The sequence below is a fragment of the Rhineura floridana genome, chromosome 5 (genome assembly GCF_030035675.1).
Source record: "Rhineura floridana isolate rRhiFlo1 chromosome 5, rRhiFlo1.hap2, whole genome shotgun sequence".
NCBI classification, from domain to species: Eukaryota; Metazoa; Chordata; class Lepidosauria; order Squamata; family Rhineuridae; genus Rhineura; species Rhineura floridana.
The window spans coordinates 89251881-89272017 of record NC_084484.1 but is presented as its reverse complement, the minus strand read 5'-3'; the positions used below and the strand labels follow the sequence as shown (position 1 = coordinate 89272017).

Genomic DNA, 20137 nt, shown 5'->3' with positions numbered 1-20137 from the left:
GACGGCTCGGCTTTCCCCCCTTTCAGTCCACAGTCTCTGGCCACATGGCCCGGCTTTGAACAATAAAAGCATAAACGTTCCCGGCGGCGTCTTTCCTTTTCTTCTTCCGACAGTCTTGGCCTAGCCCCTCCCTGTCCCTCAGTTGCATTACCTGCCATCCCTGCAGCGGGAAGGGTCTTGTTGCGGGATGCCGAGGCTGAGTATCTCGGGACCTCCTGCTTCCTTTCCAGGCGCCTTCCTTCCATCCGGTGATCTATCTGTAGGCATAGCCGGATGAGCCCTGGTAGGTCAGCGGGGGGGGGAGGTCCTGGCCAACTCATCCAGGATTTCAGCATTTAATCCACTCCGGTACATAAACATCAGGGCGGCGTCATTGTAACCAGTTTCCTGGGACAGAATTTTAAAAGCGTTAGTGTACTCGGAAACAGTCCCTTTAGCTTGCTTCAGAGCGCCTAGTTGCTGCGCTACTGTTTCAGCCCTTTGCGGGTCTTGAAACATCTCGGTCATCTCCTGTATAAATCCTCTGTACCTTCCTAAGACAGTATCCTTTCTCACGAGATACGGAGTCACCCATTTTGCAGCTTCTCCCTCCAGGAGGCTAATCACGAAGGCTACTTTAGCCCCATCGTCTGGAAATTCCGTGTGCCTGACATCCAGATATAACTCACATTGAGCCACGAAGGTTGCCAACTGATCACTTTGTCCCGCGTATTTTGGGGGCAATCCAATGGGAACCTTTACTACGGCAGCTGGAGGGGCTGTTCGCATCTGGTCTATCGTGGCCTTCAAGGTTTGATTATCCGTCTTCAGCGCCTTGACTGCTGCTAGCAGGGCTTGAACATCCGTCTGCAAATCAGCTACCTTAGTCCTCAAGAGTTCCACTTCTTCCGTCTCAGAAGTGGGGTTCGTCCCCCCCGCTGCTCTCTTTGACATCTTGTCCCAGTCAAGTGAAGAGAGCGTTGAGGGTGATTTAGGTGGCTCTGTCAAGCTGTCAGGCCCAGGATGTGACTCAGGAACTAGACCAGCGGTTGTGGTTAATTCGTGTTTTATTAGGGTAATGTCCAAACAAAGACTGCGTTTTCTCATGAAGCAATACAGGGATACAGGTCCTGCGGCATTGGGAGAAAGTTGACAGAGCAAGGGACTTCTTCCCGCCTGTTCTTTAAGAAGGGGCCAAACGGGCGCGCAATCTTTCGCTCCTCCTTAACTGCCCCTCAGGTACTGCCCGCCTTCCCCCCCTTCTCTCCTGTCTTTTCAGCTGTCTGCGTGTGCGCGGTGAGGGGAGAAGCATCACCCCCTCCTCTTCTGAAGTTTCCGATTCCAGGATGGGGGGATAGGGGAGGGGCTGAAGGTAAACTGCCTCCCCGCTTTTCGGCTGTGAGCAGCCCTCCCTCTTCCCCCTCTTGCTCTGAGCCTGAAAGAGGGGGAGGCGTGAGAATGTCCAGGGAGGGCTCAGGCTCCCCGTTGCTAAGCGACCTTATCACTGGCAGTTCCTCTGTTTCGTCTTCGCTCCAAAGGGGGGAAGTTCCTCCCCCTTCCCTCTGCCATCCATCCGAATACTCTTCTCCCAACTCTCCGGGATCCAGCTCCCCGGGATTGGGACCCCAGTTCTGCCTTCCGACAGCATCTAAGGCCCTCCTCTGGGTACCAACCCATCGTGAAGCCCGGAGGGTGGTTACCAGGTCTAGGGCCTTTTTTGTGGTGGCCCCCGAGTTGTGGAATAGCCTGGCGCCTACATTATTATCTTTCCAGCGCCAGGTAAAGACCTTCTTATGCTCCCAGGCATTTTAATCATTTTAATCTTTTTATCTTTTTAATCTTGTAATACTAATCCTTTTATCATCTTATATTTTGTTTAATTGTATTTTGTTTTCATTGTGTCTTATATGTTTTGTGATTTTATTATTATAATGTATGTATTTTATCCTATTATGTTTACTGCCCTGAGAGCTACTTGCTATGGGCGGTATATAAATGCAACAAAATAAATAAATAAATAAATAAATAAATAAAAGATTATTTATAAAGCTAAAAACTGAAGTAAGAAAATGAAAACTTATATTCATACACCATGATTCAATCTTGAATTAGATGACATACTATTTTTTTTTCTTAAAAGGGCACCAAAGGGGATTTTCAATACACTGTAGAATTATCCTTTCCTGGGCAACATAGCAAAGTGATTATTTCAGTCACAGCTAATTATACAGCCACAAGAGTGGCTGTATACTATAGCCAGCGTGGATTTTTCACATTCCGCAATGTTGAATTGAAAATACCCCCCATGCCATTCTGATGCTTCCCATAAGCTCATTTCAAAACAAAACCTTACAAAACTTATAGTCCTGAACTGAGAAACGCTTGCTTAACTACCCCCTCAATTTTCATGGTGATAAACAAAACAGTCAGAAAGAATCGAGAGTTCAAAGTCTAAAGAGAGAGAGAGAAAAACCAGACATCTTTTGGACTTTTTTCTCTGAGAGTTCTCATAATCTGCTGACATTCATTAAAAATCAGCCATGTTCACAGAGTACCTGTAATCCCGTTTCTGACTTTGCCCATGTTACCAAATTCTTCCAAGCTACACAGGAAGTGGATTGGACTGTGAAATACCAACCCAAATTGTGTTTGCATTTTGACAAATTTGCAGGGCAGTCCAATATCTCAGAGAGGAGGTCAGGTCTCCTGCTCCCCTGGTGCATTCACTATAGCTGCCCAATTTCCCTGCTTTTAAAAGTTTGATAGAAATATCTGTGAGCTATAGGTACGTTCTTAAACAGCAAGGTTTTTTGCCTATTAGTGAACAATTATTTTAAAAAATAAACTTCCATTGAAGGAATGCTTGCTCCTATATCAACCTGGTCATGGACTAAGGCCATCCTCCAGGGTTCCCTGCCTCCTTGCTTGAGGCAGGTGGCAACTGAAGGATGGTCTGTCTCAGTTGTGGTATCCCGCTTGTAGAATTCTCCTACTACAGAGGCTCATTTGGCACCAACACTCTTCTCTTTTGAGTGCCTGGCAAAGACTTTTCTATTCTTCCAGGGTTTTAAAACTCTTTTAAGCATTTTTAAACCTGTTTAGGTCAGCTGTTTCACTGTTGTTTTATAGTGTGAGCTGTATTTTATGATTTTGTATTTTATTGTTTTTGTATCTCTCTCTCTCTCTCTCTCTCTGTAAACCACCCTGGAACCTTTTGTTGAAGGGTGTTACAAAAATCTAGTAAATAAATAAACATGGCAAATGAATGAACATAATTTGTCATGCCCTGTATTGTACAGATTGAGGAACAGCCAAATGAAAATTCAGGAGGGGGGATATTTGGTCTTAATTTAATCATTATTTCTGTTCCTATCTCACTCAGTCAAGAAATGCAAAAAGCAGAAGTTATTTCTGAAAGTGAAATTAATCAGAAAACGTTGAGTTCAATACACAAGCATGGCCTATTTTTTCAATTGTTTGGGGCAGCTCTGCCAGTAAAGGAAGTTCCATGTTTAAGCATGGACAAATCTGGAATAAATTATTTTACACATAAAGCTATTAGGATCAACTGTATTAGAAGCTGCTTTGCTAAAGCTAAGAGGAATCTTCTTCCATGCAGCTCTACTAAGTCAGTTGCATATTGCATCCCTTTGAATTCAAGATGATGCTGAAAAAGTGGAAGCTTAAAATAGAAAAAAGCACATACATAGCGCATCACTGTCTCTTCCTTTGTTATGTCATCTTGGAAAGATGCATCCTAAAACACATCTGATCTAATCCAATGATGTCTTGTGGTTAAATCCTAAATTCTGTAAGTTCATCCCTCTGTATAGATGGAGCTGAGTCCAGCACAGAAGTGAAGGGGAAAGCCTACTTATACTGGAGTTTCGGGGTGATGGTGGTACTGCAGTGCTCTTGCAGCAGGTATCTAGGTGATCATCTGTATGAATAGAATGGTTTCCCCTGTTTTAATCATTGGCTTTTGTGAGGAAGATGTTATTGTTGATGTATTGAGTGTTTGCTTTCTTATTTTTGGCTTTTTAACTGACATGTCTTGGCTCTGGGTTATTGTCAGATTTAACACATTCAAAGGAATAATGGGGGGGGAAGCTAAGAAAGGTAATAAGGCTGGAATAATATTTCTAATAAGAACCACCATGGCTGGACTCTCATGAGATATGAAGTGCTTATATTACAATGTCACTTACAGGCAAATGCTGCCTAATACACAGTAATTATCAGCCACAGAGTTACTTTTGATAAACAGAAGATTTCATTAAAGCACGCCACCCTGCTGTTGTATCCTTAAAGCACTGTAATTAAGACAGTCTGACATATTTTTCTCATCTGTTTCATATTTCTAAATCTAAGGTCACGCTTGATATTCCAAAATAATGCAACAGAGAAGTTGCATCTTAGGACCATTTAACTTGGTAAAATTTTGGATGTAAGCATAAGATTTTTTAAAAGTTTTCACCTAACAATTGTGAACGCAAAAATGTATTATCAGTAGTGGATGGAGTGATAGGGAAGACCATAGCAGTACTCCATGGTCACCCTGGGCTCCTGCTGGAAGGGCAGGATATAAATCAAATAATAAATAAATAAATAAATACTCACCTGACCTCCGGTTTGCACCACACCAACTTTGCCTCTCCCTCCCCCTCCCTGGAAGCAACAACAACACAACTGATGGGAGGGGTCAGGTGAGTGCTACACCCCACCATGCCGTCTGCAACTGTTTATCTTAATACGTACGCTTGCCAGCAAAATGTGATCGCAGCTTCTAGCTGTGTGTGTATACTGGCTGTCAGTGTGTGGCCTTTCTAAAGGCAGTATCCTAAAAGTAGTATCTGGAGTTTTTCTTGACAGAGAACAAACATATTTTGAAAGTTCTCCTGTATTTTGTGGAAACAAGACAGAGGAAACATGAATCTGCTCTGAATGTTTTCATAGTTTTATCACAGAAATAGATCAGGTCAACATGTTCAGAGATGCTTCATTCATTATACCAGAAGGTGCACTAAACAAGTACAGTGTAGTAGGCTGCTGACTATCACTAACAATGGAAAATACTTCTCCATCTTACCGCAATTGAGCCTCTGAGGAAGGAAAGCAGATTTCGACAGACAGGAAGCAGAATCAGCATACAGTTGAAATTCAGACATGCTGCAGGTGCTCGGGCCAATGCCAGGAAAGGCTAAATATAAGACAACAGGATCCTAATTAACCAACAGCATTATCCGAAAAATGCAGTGGAACAGAGGCAAAAGACTAACTTGAATGTAATGTACACGGTACAGCAACATGAAGGATGCCTGCACCAGTATATATAAACATAAAGAAAATGAGAATTGGGCTCAATGGATTGACAGGTCATGAAATGCAAAACGACTTCTACAAAGGCAATTTATACAAATAGGTTTAAGATGAGTTTACATCTCTCAAGCGTAGCTAGTCAACTGGTTATCACAGATCACCTATGATGGATGGACTTTTACCACGCAAGTTCAGTACCTCTAATGGAGGCAAAAATGTTACTTAATAAATTACCACCTCAACTGGTTGCATGGATTAGTTTTAGGTGAGCCCATGAATGAAACATTTTCTTCCGTTGGTTAGGTCAGAGGAAAGGTTACCATTATTGAGTGTGGGAAGGGAAAGAACTAGAAATACATGCTTAAGCAGAAATGGGGGTCTGATTTCTTTTCCTCCAGTATTCCCTCCTGGGTATGTGGGTCCATTCTTCTTGGCCACATGCTGCTTCTTTCAAACATACTTCTCTTCTACTCCATCTTGATGTAGCCATACTTTGAAATTCTCCCCAGTAGGGCCAGCCCAAACATTTTGTTGCCTGAGGCAGAAATGTTCTTCCCTACATTCCAAGTGAAGACATGCAGTATGCAAGGCAGACCAAGTTATTTTGGCCCCTCTGAGACAGAAAATTCCAGAAGTCTCTGTCTCTGGGAGTAAATACATAATATTAATACACTGAATAGCTAACAATTTATTTCCATTTCTATTACTCAAAATCAGCTTCTTGAAGCAGCTATCTCATTCTGCCTACAGATGGAGCCAGCCTTGCCCTTCTCATGCTCTTCAATTTGGAAATAAAACTTGTGTTTCAAGTTTGGAATGAGTGAGTATGCATGGGGGAATTTCCTTCTCTGTGTGTGGTTTCATTTCATCCCACTGAGGAACTTAGATCATATCTATATCTCCACACCCATTTTGGTGCCACACATCCCTGTCACAGCCCCACACTCAACTGCTTCCCTCCATTTCTTCAGTTTCTCATAATCTTTGCCAGTCCCCTCATTGCTGCAAGTCTGCTTTAGCCTCCAATGCATACCAGGAATAGGAATGAAAAGATCTGTCAATTTCTGTTGTTTCTGTTTCTAATTTTTTCCACTCTTAAATTCAGTTCTCCACATTTCTGCAGCAAATTGTGAATTTTTCATTTTAAACATCCTCATGAAAATTCTCCAGCATTTTAGTGCAAATTTCCCCTAATAATGTACAGTTTTCAAGCAATTTCTCCATCTAATGCATTTTTGTATGTTATTTTCACTCATATATTCATTTTTATGCACACTTTCCCCTAATATATGCATTTTTGTAAATGTTGTTTGGTTGGTAAACAGCATTGAAAAATTTGGATAAGTGTGAATTTCAAAGGATGGCTGTGTTTTGGTTTTCATATTGTTTGGGAAAGTGTGGATTTGATAGATTCAGTTTGAAATGTGAACTAAATTGAATTTCTTCCCCACCCCTAACAAGGAAGCATTAAGTTTGAGCTAGGAAAAACAGTAAAGCAAAGTCCAATCTATGAATTTGCCCAGGACTCAATATTTTTCTTCAGATCACCCTGTCCTGTGGTTTCTTATGAAAACAGGAAATAGAAGCAAAGAAGGGAAGTCACCAAACAGGGACTTAAAGGATTGCTTAAAAGTGAGGGGGAGGGAACATACTGGACATATTTTGGAATAGTCAAGCGGAAACCAAGGTTGCTTTCAGATGACCTGTTTCTTGAGCACTTGTGTGTGTGTGTGTATGTGTGTGTGTGTGAGGTTATACGATGTCAACTCAAGCAATTATTTCTCACCCTTTCCATGCATTTCCCTGTAAGTTTCCTTACCACAAAACCTCTAGTTTTGGGGGGGTTGTTGTGCAAGAGCTCTAAATCAATTTTAATTGCACAAGCTGAATTTGCCAGAATGCACTGAAACCCACTTGTAAAGTAGTGACAGCCTGAAAGCACCCCAAGTGGCAACCGTACCAAAATATTTTTTTTTTGCTGAGCAGGGATTTTTATCTCATGACAGGGAAGACCACTGAGACTGGGCAACTGGGATGTACATCCGTATGTTTTCAGTTTTATAAATATAGGCCTTTTTAGGTCTCTGTGTAAGAATCTCTCATTGTAACTTCTTCATAAAGCACACAGTTAAACTGTGGAGTTTGCTCCCACAAGAGACAGTGATGGCATCAACTTGGATGGCTTTAAAAGAGGATGAGACAAATTTATTGGAGAATAAGGCTATTCATGGCTACTTGCCATAATGACTAGGCTCTGCCTCCACGTTCTGAGGCAGTATGCTTCTGAATATCAGTTGCTAGAAACTGCAGGAGGGGACAGTACTCTTGTGCTCAAGTTGTGCTTGGGGGCTTCCCATAGGCATCTGGTCGGTCACTGTGAGAACAGAATGCTGGACTAGATGGGCCACAGGCTTGATCCAGCAGGCTCTTCTCATGTAACACTAATTGTGTGACATCATTCAGATGAGAAAAACAGACTGATGGCCTAAAACCAATTTTCCCCAGCTCCTTGCTGTCCAGATGTTTTTTAAAGTGTATTTTAACAGTATTTCACTATTATCTTGTATTTTGGACGTTGTTTGGTTCTTTTATTGTTTTGTTTGTTTTTGGTTCTTGATTTATTGTATTTATTGTACTTATACACTGTGCTTGTTTTATCTTTTATGTACACCGCCCAGAGAGCCTTCGGGCTTAGGGCGGTATATAAATAAAATTAAATAAATAAATAAATAAATAAATAAATAAATTTTGGAATGCAACTCCCATCAGCCCCAGCCAGCCTGGCCATGCTAGCTGGGGCTCATGGGAGTTGCACTCCAAAACTTCCTGAGGGCACCAGGTTGGGAAAGGCTGGTCTAAACAGATAAAATCAATTCTTAGGGCAGAAAGAATAACAGGAATAATCATAACTGGAAAAAATGCCAATGAAATAAATGAGACTCATTCTAAATAATTATGAGTAGGATGGGAGGTTAATAGCACATTCCCAACCACGTCTACTCCGCAATAAATCCTGCTGAATTCAATGGAGCTTACTCCCAGGTAAGTGGAATTACAATTGCTGTATCAATATTGTCTTGTTACTGTGTACAGTAAATCTATATCTAGTATTTACCCCCAGAAGTTTTCTTGTATAGTAGTATTCTTTTCCAATGTCATAAACTTCGTAGAAATTCCAGAAGAGGTAGACATTTAAGCCCAGCCACACTAACTGAAGGAAGAAATATAAAGAAGAGTTGCGTCAAAGCTAGTTTGAACATCTCAGGAATGTTGACATATAAATTTATTCAGTTATTTATTTGTTTGATAATAATCAATTCCATATATTCTTTGATTGTATATTAACAATGAGACAGAATATTAATTAAGAGCTTATTTCAATTTAAATTAAAAATAGGTGGAACATTTTAGAAGATACTATCTATTTCCTGTGCTGTGTATTATTATTTATTTCATTTACTCATTTGTCACTTTCCACAAAAAAAGTCTCAAAGTGACATTCAGATCCATAAAATACACAAAACTTACGAACATCTAAAACCAAATGCCTCAAGAAAATACAATAAAACACACATTTTATTTAAAACTACTCATCTGTGCACAACATAGATTCTGGAATTCCATACATTGGTTGTCAGTTTGTTTCCGGGCGCAATTCAAGGTGCTCACATTAATGTTAAAAGCCCTAAGCAATTTAGGCCCCAAATATCTGAAAGACCTCCTGCTTCCTTACAGATCCTCTCTGGTGTTGAAATCAGCAGAGGGGGTCCTTTTGTAGTTCTGCCACCCTCAGAAACTTGGGAATGGGTGGGCCAGGAGAGGCTGTAAGTTCCATAAGTTGTGGAACTCCCTCCCCACAAAGGTGCATCTGGCAGCTTTCCTGACACCTCTCTTTACCCTGGCCTTTAACACCTGAGAAGTATATTTTTAGGACCCACCCTATTTTTTGTGATGTTGAGATTTTAAGTTGTTTTTAATTATGTGTTTTAAAGCTGTTGTAGCCAACTGTGGGACCTTTGGGTGAAGGGCGGGCAATAAATGAAATTATAATAATGTTGCACACCACCCAAATCTCCAAGTGGTGTGAGATTTCCAGGGGTTCCTGCGTTTACCCAGGGTTTGGTTTCCTTGGAAAGGTCAGCAGAGACTATGGTGTCTTATAGGATATATGGTTTTTATTTACAGATATTCAAACCTAAGATGGAGGGCTTCACAGCATTAACAGTCCCACAGACCTTGCTTTTCCATCAGACTTGTAAGGAGCCCCCCCAAAACCATGGGGCAGAGAGCAGGCCTCTCTGGGTGTATTCCTAGTTCCCAGCCTCTCTCAAGTAGACTTAAAACACAAGCCTCTCCTTAGCTCCAGGATGGGGGGGGCTCTCACCTGAAAATAATTCCAATAGCCACAGGATCTCTCTTGGCTACATCCCTTTGGATATGCAGATTATCCATTCCATAAATCTATTAATTTATTTTATTTTATTTATTTAAAATATTTATACCCCGTCCTTTTTCCTAGGAACTCAGGGCGGCTTACATTAAAACAGAAGTAATTAATAAACATGATATTCAGTTTAAGCAATTTACAGACTGATCTGGCTAAACTATTCGATTCACAAAGGAAACTAGTCTGACCAGTGGAGCAGGTTTTTTCTACTGCAGATCCTACTTCCAGATTCAAGGTTACAGGCTTGAAGGGGACCCAAAGAAATAATCTATCTCAACTCCCAATCCCACCAAACAAACAAACAAACAAACAAACAAACAGCTCCACTTCCTGAGCATCTGAGCCCCTTCTTTTTGCCCATTGCTGGATCCCACATTAAAGGATTTTCAGTTGTAAGGCAGCATCTAGTGCATCATCAGAAAGCTTGTGAATTTCTGTAAGATTTCTAAGCCATGGTTTCTGTGCCCTGGATAGTTTCCTTCCCCCTCAAAAAGTATTTTGTCCTTAACTGACTTTAATGGAATTAAACTGACTAAATCTTTTTTTAAAAAGACATTTTCTTATGTGGACAACCTATCCATTTAATATATATATATATATATATATATATATATATATATATATATATATATATTTACCCAGGGCAAATTTTCTTATGCAGGCCTTCTGAATGCTTGCTTTTCATCATACTATTTTCCCAGTAGAAAATGGCTTGCTCCACACTCACATTTTGGATTTTTTAAGAACAGTAAGACATTATAGCTTGTATCTAATGCCAGTCCTACTCTGAGTAGATCCACTGATGTAAATTAACATGACTATCTAGTTCATTAATTTCAGTGGGTCCCTTGTGAATAGAACTTAATTGGATACAACCCTGTGCATTTATTAAAGCATTTTTTAAAACCTTGGGGTAGTGAAGAGATTTTCATGAAAATAAATTAATGTCAATCATGGAAAAAATGAGTCTCAAAAACATATGATTATTGTACTTACAATGACAAATATGGAGAGTCCCTCATTTTCCACCCAGTTGCCCATGATGATCTCTGCTGGAGAGAGACTGAACTGATCATACTGAAGTATATGCGTTTTGGGGTGGTTTTTTTCCCCCTGTCAAAAGGAAGTGAAAGTGACAGGCTTGCAGCAACCTAGTTCTCTATTTCAGATTGCATGTAATTAGCAATGGCTTATACATTAAGCATATCTTTGATTTCTACTCTTTTCTCTAGCCATTTTCACATAAACAAAAGCCTCACCACATCTGCAGCTGTGGTTCTCTCTGTTTCTAATTTCTCCCATCTTAAATTCAGTTCTCCACATCTCTGCAGCCGTCTGCATTTAAAAAAAATCCTCATGAAACTTAGCATTTTAGTGTGAATTTCTCTTAATAAACACATTTTTGTATGCAGTTTTGACTAAAGTACACATTTTTGCAAGCAAATTTTCCCAATATAGTGCATTTTTGTATGTTATCTTCACAAATATATTCACTTTATGACACTTTCCCCTAGAATATACATTTTTGTAAGTATTGTTTCATTGGAGAACCACATTGCAAAATTCGGATAAGTACAAATTTTGAAGTATGGCTCTGCTTTGGTTCTTATATTGTTTCAGAAGGTGAGAATCTGATTGGGCTTTAAGTGTGAACTGAATCAAATTTCTCCCTCATCCTTATTCCACACATAGTTGAATAAAAGCAATTGTAGAAATAAATGCATTTGCTTCCTCTTGTAGTCAATGGCTTGGATTTTGTTGCTCGTGTAAGTGGGGAGGGTGGAGATAATTTCCATCATAACCTCCAGGAGATGGGGTGGACACAGGGGCTGCATAGGTAAGTGGGAAAACCCTTTCCTATAAACATGAACTGTATTCTGTTTACAAAAGGAAAAGTATGCTCTAAACTTATGAGTACAGTGATGTAAATGGTGCAACACTGGTAGTTGCCACCACCTGATCAACTTTTTATATCAAACAAGATCACTGCTTAATTCTCCTCCCCCTGAGCTTCAGAACCAATTTAAGATAACTATCTTCTGAACCCTCCTTCTTCATTGCATCTCAGTTTATGCACCAAGGAAGATTATTTTATTGTCTGCTTCCCAAGAATTTGAAGTAGCACCCTGCAATATACCTACACCACATCACTTTGATAGCATAAGAATGGATAATCAGTTCTGAAGGCTGCATCTAGTGCAGTGGTGGAGAACTGCCCAAGGTAACAGACTGGCCTTCCAAACTATTTTTTTCCTGGCAGCACCACTAAACTGTTCACCCGGATCAGGGCCACAATGGAGATGAAAATGCCTCTCCAACTCCTCCACTGATCTGGAGGGATCAGCTGAAGAATGAGGAAAGGAGGGCCAGTGCCTGCCTGAGTGTCTGCTGTGGTGTGTGTATGCAAGAATGAGACCAGATCTGATCCCCATCCCCTGCTGCTTTTAAACAACCTGAAAGGCCTATCTTTTTACTGTGGCCTTTATTTATTTATTTATTAAACATATATACCACCCCATAGCTGAAGCTCTCTGGGCGGTTCACAAGACCAACATCAAAATACAATAAACATATATTAACAATTTAAAACACATTAAAAGTTTAAAAAATTGTTTTAAAAGGTAAAAACAGTTCCAACACATGCGAAAACATATTCATATTAAAATGCCTGGGCGAAGAGGAAAGTTTTAACCTGGCGCCGGAAAGATAGCAGTGTTGGCGCCAGGCATATCTCCTCAGGGAGATTGTTCCATAAATCCATAGTGGCTATGACTTTGGTGGCAGAAATTGTATTGCAGTATGGCTATGAAATATTAGAATTATGCTGACTGTTATTACGGAATTACTTATGTTGACTTTAATAGTGTTTTGAAGGAAATAGATGTTTAAAATAGTTTTAATATTACATATTCTTGTATTTGTGTTAATATATAGGTAATAAACCACTTTAGGAGACATAATTTGCCTGATATGTTGTGTATAAGTCCACTGCACATTTCAGCCTGTCTGTAGAAAAGCTGGCACATGGAAGCAATTTTGTGATCCCACATATGGTCTGTAACACTTGCATAGTACTTGTCTTGAGTATGCCAAAAATAAAAATAAAAAATCTACAAGTGTCGAGCCTTTGGAACGAGATCCTGAAGACCAGCTGGGAGAGAGTGGGGAGGGGGATTTAGAACTCCAGGAGTTGCAACTAGGGAGTGAAGAGGAGGGGGAAGAGAGAGAGATGTTTGCAGTAAGAGACCTTGGGATTCCAACGGCCAAGGACTCAGTCCTGCCAGTTCTCACGCCTTTCGAGCAGAGGGGAGATGGAAGAGGAGTTGGAGAGAAGAGGATACGTAACCCCTCCTCAGCCCAGCAGCCCCGTAAAGAAGCCGGTGTCCAGTTTCCACTCACCCGGCCCCCCCGCATGGGATAGAGACGTCAGTGCTTCAGAGGGAGAGGAACCCCCCTCCCCTAGAGCTCGCAGACGGCAAAGGAGGGAGGAACAGAAAAAGGCGGAGGGAGGGGGATCTCTCCGAAGGAGCGCAAGGCTTCACGACCGCCTCCGTCCTTTATAAGGGGTGGGGAGGCGGGAAAAACTTCGCTCTGTCAACTTTCTTTCAATGCTGCAGGAATAGGCACTTAGGGAATATAGTGAGTTAGATTAGAGGCTTACATGAGGTGCAGGAAATTTAATGTGGAAATTTCCTTAATAAAGAAAGAAGTAACCAAACCCTCGAGTCCCGTTATTGCCACTCACCCTGGGCACGACAACAAGACAGCTAGCATAGTGGTTCATAGCATGAGCTAAGTGTTGTCACAATGCTCAGTTGGGCCATAATCTGACTGCCTTCAACAAGCCACTGTCCTAGTCTACATAGATGATAGGACCCTACGATTGGCAGGCGAGGCCTTAGTGGTGCTGCCACTAAGCGCTGCCCGGTTGGCACTGACTTGTAACAGGCCTTTTCAATGGTGGCTCCCAGTTTGTGGAATACCCTACCCAGTGAAGTGCATCTGTCTCCATCCCTATTAATTTTCAGGAGGGATTTGAAAACATTCCTGTTTACCCAGGCATTTGGTGCCTGAAGAGGACTGTTCCTGGCAACCTGAAGATCACTGATGAAAGAATGTTAAGCTGTTTTAGAATATTTTAAACTGTATTTTACATTATGTTTAACTGTGGTTTAGAATGTTTTTAATTGTAATTGCATTGTGGAATTTTTTTTTACTGTTTTTACTAAGTTTTTCTTGTTAAATTGTTTTGTTTGTGTTGCCACCATGGGCTCCTTTGGGAAGAAGAACGGGATATAAATTCAATAAATAATAATAATCCTTAGCCTCTCTACCACAGGATTTATTAATGAAGAGTTATTTATGATGATGGTATAAGCTTTCATGGACCACAGCCCCCTTCTTCAGATGCATCATCTGATAGTTAACATTCCTTTGAAATGGAAGCGTCTGATCACCTTAGGAAAGGACAAACTCTTCTTGCACAGCTTTGCTGTAACAAATGCCTGTTGCCCTTCTGCTTCTCGGGAGCTGCCGCCCCCACTAACACCACCTCCTCTTTCTTGGAGGTGCCAATAATGCTAATGCTGTTTGTTATTTAATTTTGTTATTATAATGTTATTTGTTACTTAATTTAATTTTTTAAATTGTATTGCTTTTATTGTATTTTATATTGTATTTTTATACCTGTGTTTATTTTTCTTTGTAAGCCGCCTTGAGGGCTTTTGGCCGAAAGGCGGGGTATAAATAAAATTTAACAACAACAACATAACACTGATTATTTGCTTGACTATAATACTGGCCTAAAGTAAATGCTTATTGTAAGGATTACTAAGATAATATATGTAAGACACCCTGAGTATTTAGGAGAAGCACTATAAAATATTAGAATTAATTTATCAATTAAAATGAATATAAGATAATGATCTACGAAATGCCTACTACCTATCACAATTTTGCTGCGTGGTTTCACTCTGCACTGCCCTCTACTGGTCTATATAGATGGTAGGTACCAGGGTGGGTCCTACTGTATGGTCAACAACGGCATAAGTTCCTAGTCTGAGGGTGGTGGGATATTCTGCCTTTCTCCAGGACAGCTCTCCATGTTTCTACCTGTACATTACAATGTGCAAGAGGGAGTCACTGACTGTTATGTTTATCTCTCTGTCAAGCATACTCCTTAGGAGAACAGATTCACACATCACAGAGGTGGGAAATGAAAGCCAGATGGCAGAAATTGCCAATCAGAAATATTACTCTGTTTCAGACACTGTTGAAAGGTTCTCCTGAAATATTCCTCATGCCAAATAATAACAGCAACAATAAAAACATCTAAAATTGATAGGCACTGCACATAAGTTAGATGTAGCACATAAACCCATAGACTTATGATCTTAAATCCAAAGTCTGCCCCCCAAAATATTGTTTCCTACTTCGTTATGACAGAAATCTTAAAATGGAATAAAATTGAGGGATGTTTTTAGATAGTATTTGGAATTTGCTATGGCTAAACTCTTCTACCAAGAGTGAATTTCTAAATCTCTACTTTTAAATACTTTGATGAGGTTTAAGGTTTAATTTGTGTACTTATAAATGATAGCTAAAAGAATGTTTAACTAGATACGTAATGCACTCTATGCTTTTCAAATGTTTCATTATTCTCAGTAACTCTCCCATTTTTTAATATTATTTTGTAACTTTCCTTTTTCTTTTAATATTTTTATACTTGTTTTTCCTTGTTTATATATGTTAGTATATTGTAGTAAGTATATTTCTTAAAACAAAATGATTTGAAAACTTATGATAGATTTTCTGAAACTGCCTTTATTGTTCATTGCAGAAAGTTTCAATAAAGTAACATTGAAAACCCCCCTGAAATTATGACTTTACAAAGACATGAATTTACTAATTTACTCTAGATTACTCATGGCAGAAGAATTCTAAAATAAAAGGGTTGTGCACTACAGTGTGCTTTAAATAAATGTATTATTTCATTTACATGCCCTCCTTTCCTTTAAAAAGCTCAAATAGGTCTACGTGGTTGTTGTCATCTCCATTTTATCCTACAACAGCCCTGTGAGGTAGGTTAGGCTGAGAGACGGAGACTGGCCCAAGGTCACCCAGTGAGCTTCATGACTAAGGCTGCAATCCAATGCACATTTAACTGGGAGTAAATCCCATTGAACACAGTGGAGCTTATTTCTTATCCATGCACTGGACTGCAGCGTAAGTGGGGATTTGAACCTTGGTCTCCAAGGTCCTACTCCAACATTTTAGCCCTACACCACACCAGTTCTTAAATCTACTCTTGATTGAAATCAATGAACACATGTGATGTTCGGTCAAGAATGTACTTCTGTTTTGTTTCCATCTCTTTCCAATTTTGTCTGCATGGCTGCCACTCTCTTACAGCCCAAGCAGCAGCACATCATGTCTTAACAGTCATAACCCTGTTCATCTGGAAGTTTCCTAATCACAATTTCCCCATTTGATAACTGAGATCTATTGTGACCAAACTTTTTGTGTAACAAATGGGAAATTCACTTTTTATTTTGCAAGACTCTGATCACAAGAGGCTCTTCAGAGAAGGTATTGCCAAGTTTCTATTTGTATAGTTTCCCTTCCTTTTCTTTTTCTTGTTATATAAACCAGAGCTTTCCTATTTTCAGAGGCAGACATTTTCAGACTTGGCTACTCCTCCTCCCTCCCTCTGTCTTTGGACTAGGGACAGGGGAAAAATTGATTCAATTTATTTATTTATTAAATTTATATCCCACTCTACCTCCAGTAAGTGCCCAGGGTGGCAAACAAAAACACTTAAAACATCATCAAAACAGACTTTAAAATACTGTATATGAAAACAAAATTATCTTTAAAAACATCTTTTTAAAAAAAGCTTTAAAACATCTTAAAAATCAATTCCAGCACAGAAGCAGCCGGGGTGAGGTTTCTCCTTAAAAGGCGTGCTGAAAGGGTAAGGTCTTTAGTAGGTGCAGAAAAGATGGCGCCTGTCTAATATTTTTTGTTGTTATGTGCCTTCAGATCGATTATGACTTATGGCGACCCTATGAATCAGCGACCTCCAACAGCATCTGAACCACCCTGTTCAGATCTTGTAAATTCAGGTCTGTGGCTTCCTTTATGGAATCAATCCATCTCTTGTTTGGCCTTCCTCTTTTTCTACTCACTTCTGTTTTTCCCAGCATTGTTCTCTTTTCTAGTGAATCAGGTCTTCTCATTATGTGTCCAAAGTATGATAACCTCAGTTTCATCATTTTAGTTTCTAGTGATAGTTCTGGTTTAATTTGTTCTAACACCCAATTGTTTGTCTTTTTTGCAGTCCATGGTATGCACAAAGCTCTCCTCCAACACCACATTTCAAATGAGTTTATTTTTCCCTTATCCACTTTTTCCACTGTCCAACTTTCACATCCATACATAGAGACTGGGAATACCATGGTCTGAATGATGCTGACTTTAGTGTTCAGTTATACATCTTTGCATTTGAAGACCTTTTCTAGTTCTTTCATAGCTGCCCTCCCCCCCAGTCCTAGCCTTCTTCTGATTTCTTGACTATTGTCTCCCTTTTGGTTAATGACTGTGCCGAGGTACTGATAATCCTTGACAAGTACAACATCCTCATTGTCAACTTTAAAGTTACATAAATCTTCTGTTGTCATTACTTTAGCCTTCTGGATGTTCAGCTGTAGTCCTGATTTTGTGCTTTCCTCTTTAACTTTCATCAGCATTCGTTTCAAGTCGTTACTGGTTTCTGCTAGTAGTATGGTATCATCTGCATATCTGAAATTATTGATATTTCTTCCTCCAATTTTCACACCTCCTTCATCTTGGTCCAAATCCGCTTTCTGTATGATACATTCTGCGTATACATTAAATAAATAGGGTGATAAAATACACCCCAGTCTCACACCCTTTCCAATTGGGAACCAATCAGTTTCTCCATATTCTGTCCTTACAGTAACCTCTTGTCCAGATTATAGGCTGCGCATCAGGACAATCAGATGCTGTGGCACCCCCATTTCTTTTAAAGCATGCCATAGTTTTTCATGATCTACACAGTCAAAGGCTTTGCTGTAATCTATAAAGCACAGGGTGATTTTCTTCTGAAATTCCTTGGTCCATTCCATTATCCAACATATGTTTGTGATATGATCTCTGGTGCCTCTTCCCTTTCTAAATCCAGCTTGGACATCTGGCATTTCTCGCTCCATATATGGTAAGAGCCTTCGTTGTAGAATCTTGAGCATTACTTTACTTGACTGGGATATTAAGGCAATCGTTTGATAATTACTGCATTCCCTGCAATCCCCTTTCTTTGGAATTGGATGTATATTGAACGCTTCCAGTCTGTGGGCCATTGTTTAGTTTTCCGTATTTCTTGACAGATTTTTGTCAAAATTTGGACAGATTCAGTCTCAGTAGCTTGTAGCAACTCTATTGGTATGCCATCTATTCCTGGTGATTTGTTTCTTCCAAGTATTTTAAGAGCAGCTTTCACCTCATATTCTAACATTTCTGGTTCTTCATTATGCGGTTCCTCCGTGAATAAATCTGTCATCCTTGCATCTCTTTTATAGTGTTTTTCAGTGTATTGCTTCCATCTTCCTTTTATTTCATCTCTGTCAGTCAGTGTGTTCCCCTGTTAATTATTCAGCATCCCTACTCTTGGTTTAAATTTCCCTTTCATTTCTCTAATCTTTTGGAATAGGACTCTTGTTCTTCCCTTTTTGTTGTCCTCTTCTAAACAGGACCTACAAACTGCAGCAAGATACTGTCCTGTGGTTCAACACCATCCATGAAGAAAGAGTGCCCCTTTGTGGACAGCAATATAGGGAGTTGCACAAATGTTAAAAACATGGCATTGGAGATCGCTTTTCCCTGCTTACTAAGGGCACACATTTAAAAAGGGGGAAGAAAATGAAACACCAATCAAACACAAATCAATCAAAATATCTAGAGGATCAGAGATGAAGTTGGAATCCAGATTTACCAATAATCCTAGGGATGTACCAAGGGTATGTGTGTTAGAATTCTGCTTGGACTTTAGTTTGCACAAAAGAAGACAATTTTGCCTGGCATCTGAACAGATGTGGTAAGGAAAAAGTTAATAGCTGAAGCACACCCAAGAGCACAACTTAGAAATAAAAAGTGGACTGATTAAGGACATGGAACAATATCCTGGATGGCAGCTTTTTAATCTCTAACACTGAGGCTTGTGGGGAAAAGCAGACTAATTGAATATCTTCAAGAAAGCACGGAATATATTGTTTCCAGGTTCAGAGCACAACTCCAGGAGTGCCAGCTCCACAATTGTCATGTGCTAGTGACAGCCCATTGGTAGGAAAATCTTATTTGCTAAGTTTACATTGGACTTTGCTTTGAGTATACAAGGTTCTACTGTTTGTCTAACTAAAGGTCACATTCAGTTGTGAAATGGAGCAGAAAAGAGAGATTTTTTTACTTGTTCTTGTGGTACTGTTGTAAAGAAACTATTTTTTCTTCAGTTGTGCAATGACTACTTTTGAACACCTGTAAAGCGATTGTTCTTCAATTTAACTGCACTGCGGTCCACTGGAAGTTTGAAACTGCATTTTCATTGCTAAGGAGTGCATTTCTCATTGGTATTTAGCTATTTAAATTCAGTTTTTTCTGCTAATCTAGCAGAAATCCAGGTATGGATTTTCAGACAATTTCTGGAATCTTGTCTTTACCGACTTAACACTACAAAAGGCTTAATATTTCCATCACTCCCCGAATAAAGCTTGGAGTTTCTATCTTTTTACATGATTTGTGAATCCTAAGGGGCCTGTATCAGGATGTGATCCAGGCTTGCAGGGTAAGCACAAACCATAGTTGTGGACTTGAATGCGATGAAATTATGGCTTGCTGAAAACCAGTTAGTACCTAATTACTCAGAACACAACAGACTTCATCCAGGTTTGATCTCATAAACACCAGCTTATGGTTTGGCAATATGTCTGAATAAATGTGTCAGTTTGAACTACACAAACAGAATCTGACAAACAGCACAGGGAGGGCACATAGCTCATTGGCTGAGGACATCTTGACATGTATGAGTTCAGCTGTTTCAATCCCAGTACCTCCTATTTGAGGGACTTAAGGGCCATTTCCTATGCAACAATTTTCTATATAAAGATGATCTAAACAGAGGAAAAATTCCATTTATGAAGCATAAATTGAGAGAGTTTTCGTGTATAACATTCTTGCTTACAAATGGTCTTGGTTTGTAATTTGAAGGGAAACCTATGCTGTCCATAATGCTTTGTATTACAATTTGCATTACACATTTATCTCCTCCATTTTCGCTTCCATCTGAACAACAACCAGATATTCACTTAAACAGTAGCACAG

At 39.7% G+C, this 20137-nt stretch overlaps 1 protein-coding gene across 1 annotated transcript in view; it reads right to left on the bottom strand.

The window, feature by feature from the left end:
- LOC133385091 (cytochrome b-245 heavy chain) overlaps nt 1-20137 on the bottom strand; it is a 51640-nt gene that overhangs the window by 28009 nt on the left and 3494 nt on the right. Inside the window, exons 2-5 of the mRNA XM_061627398.1 lie at nt 11005-11080; nt 10742-10858; nt 8414-8509; nt 5069-5179 (exon numbers count right to left, since the gene is read on the bottom strand). Of these exons, the coding sequence (XP_061483382.1) occupies nt 5069-5179; nt 8414-8509; nt 10742-10858; nt 11005-11080 (400 nt within the window). The remainder of the gene's footprint in view (nt 1-5068; nt 5180-8413; nt 8510-10741; nt 10859-11004; nt 11081-20137) is intronic.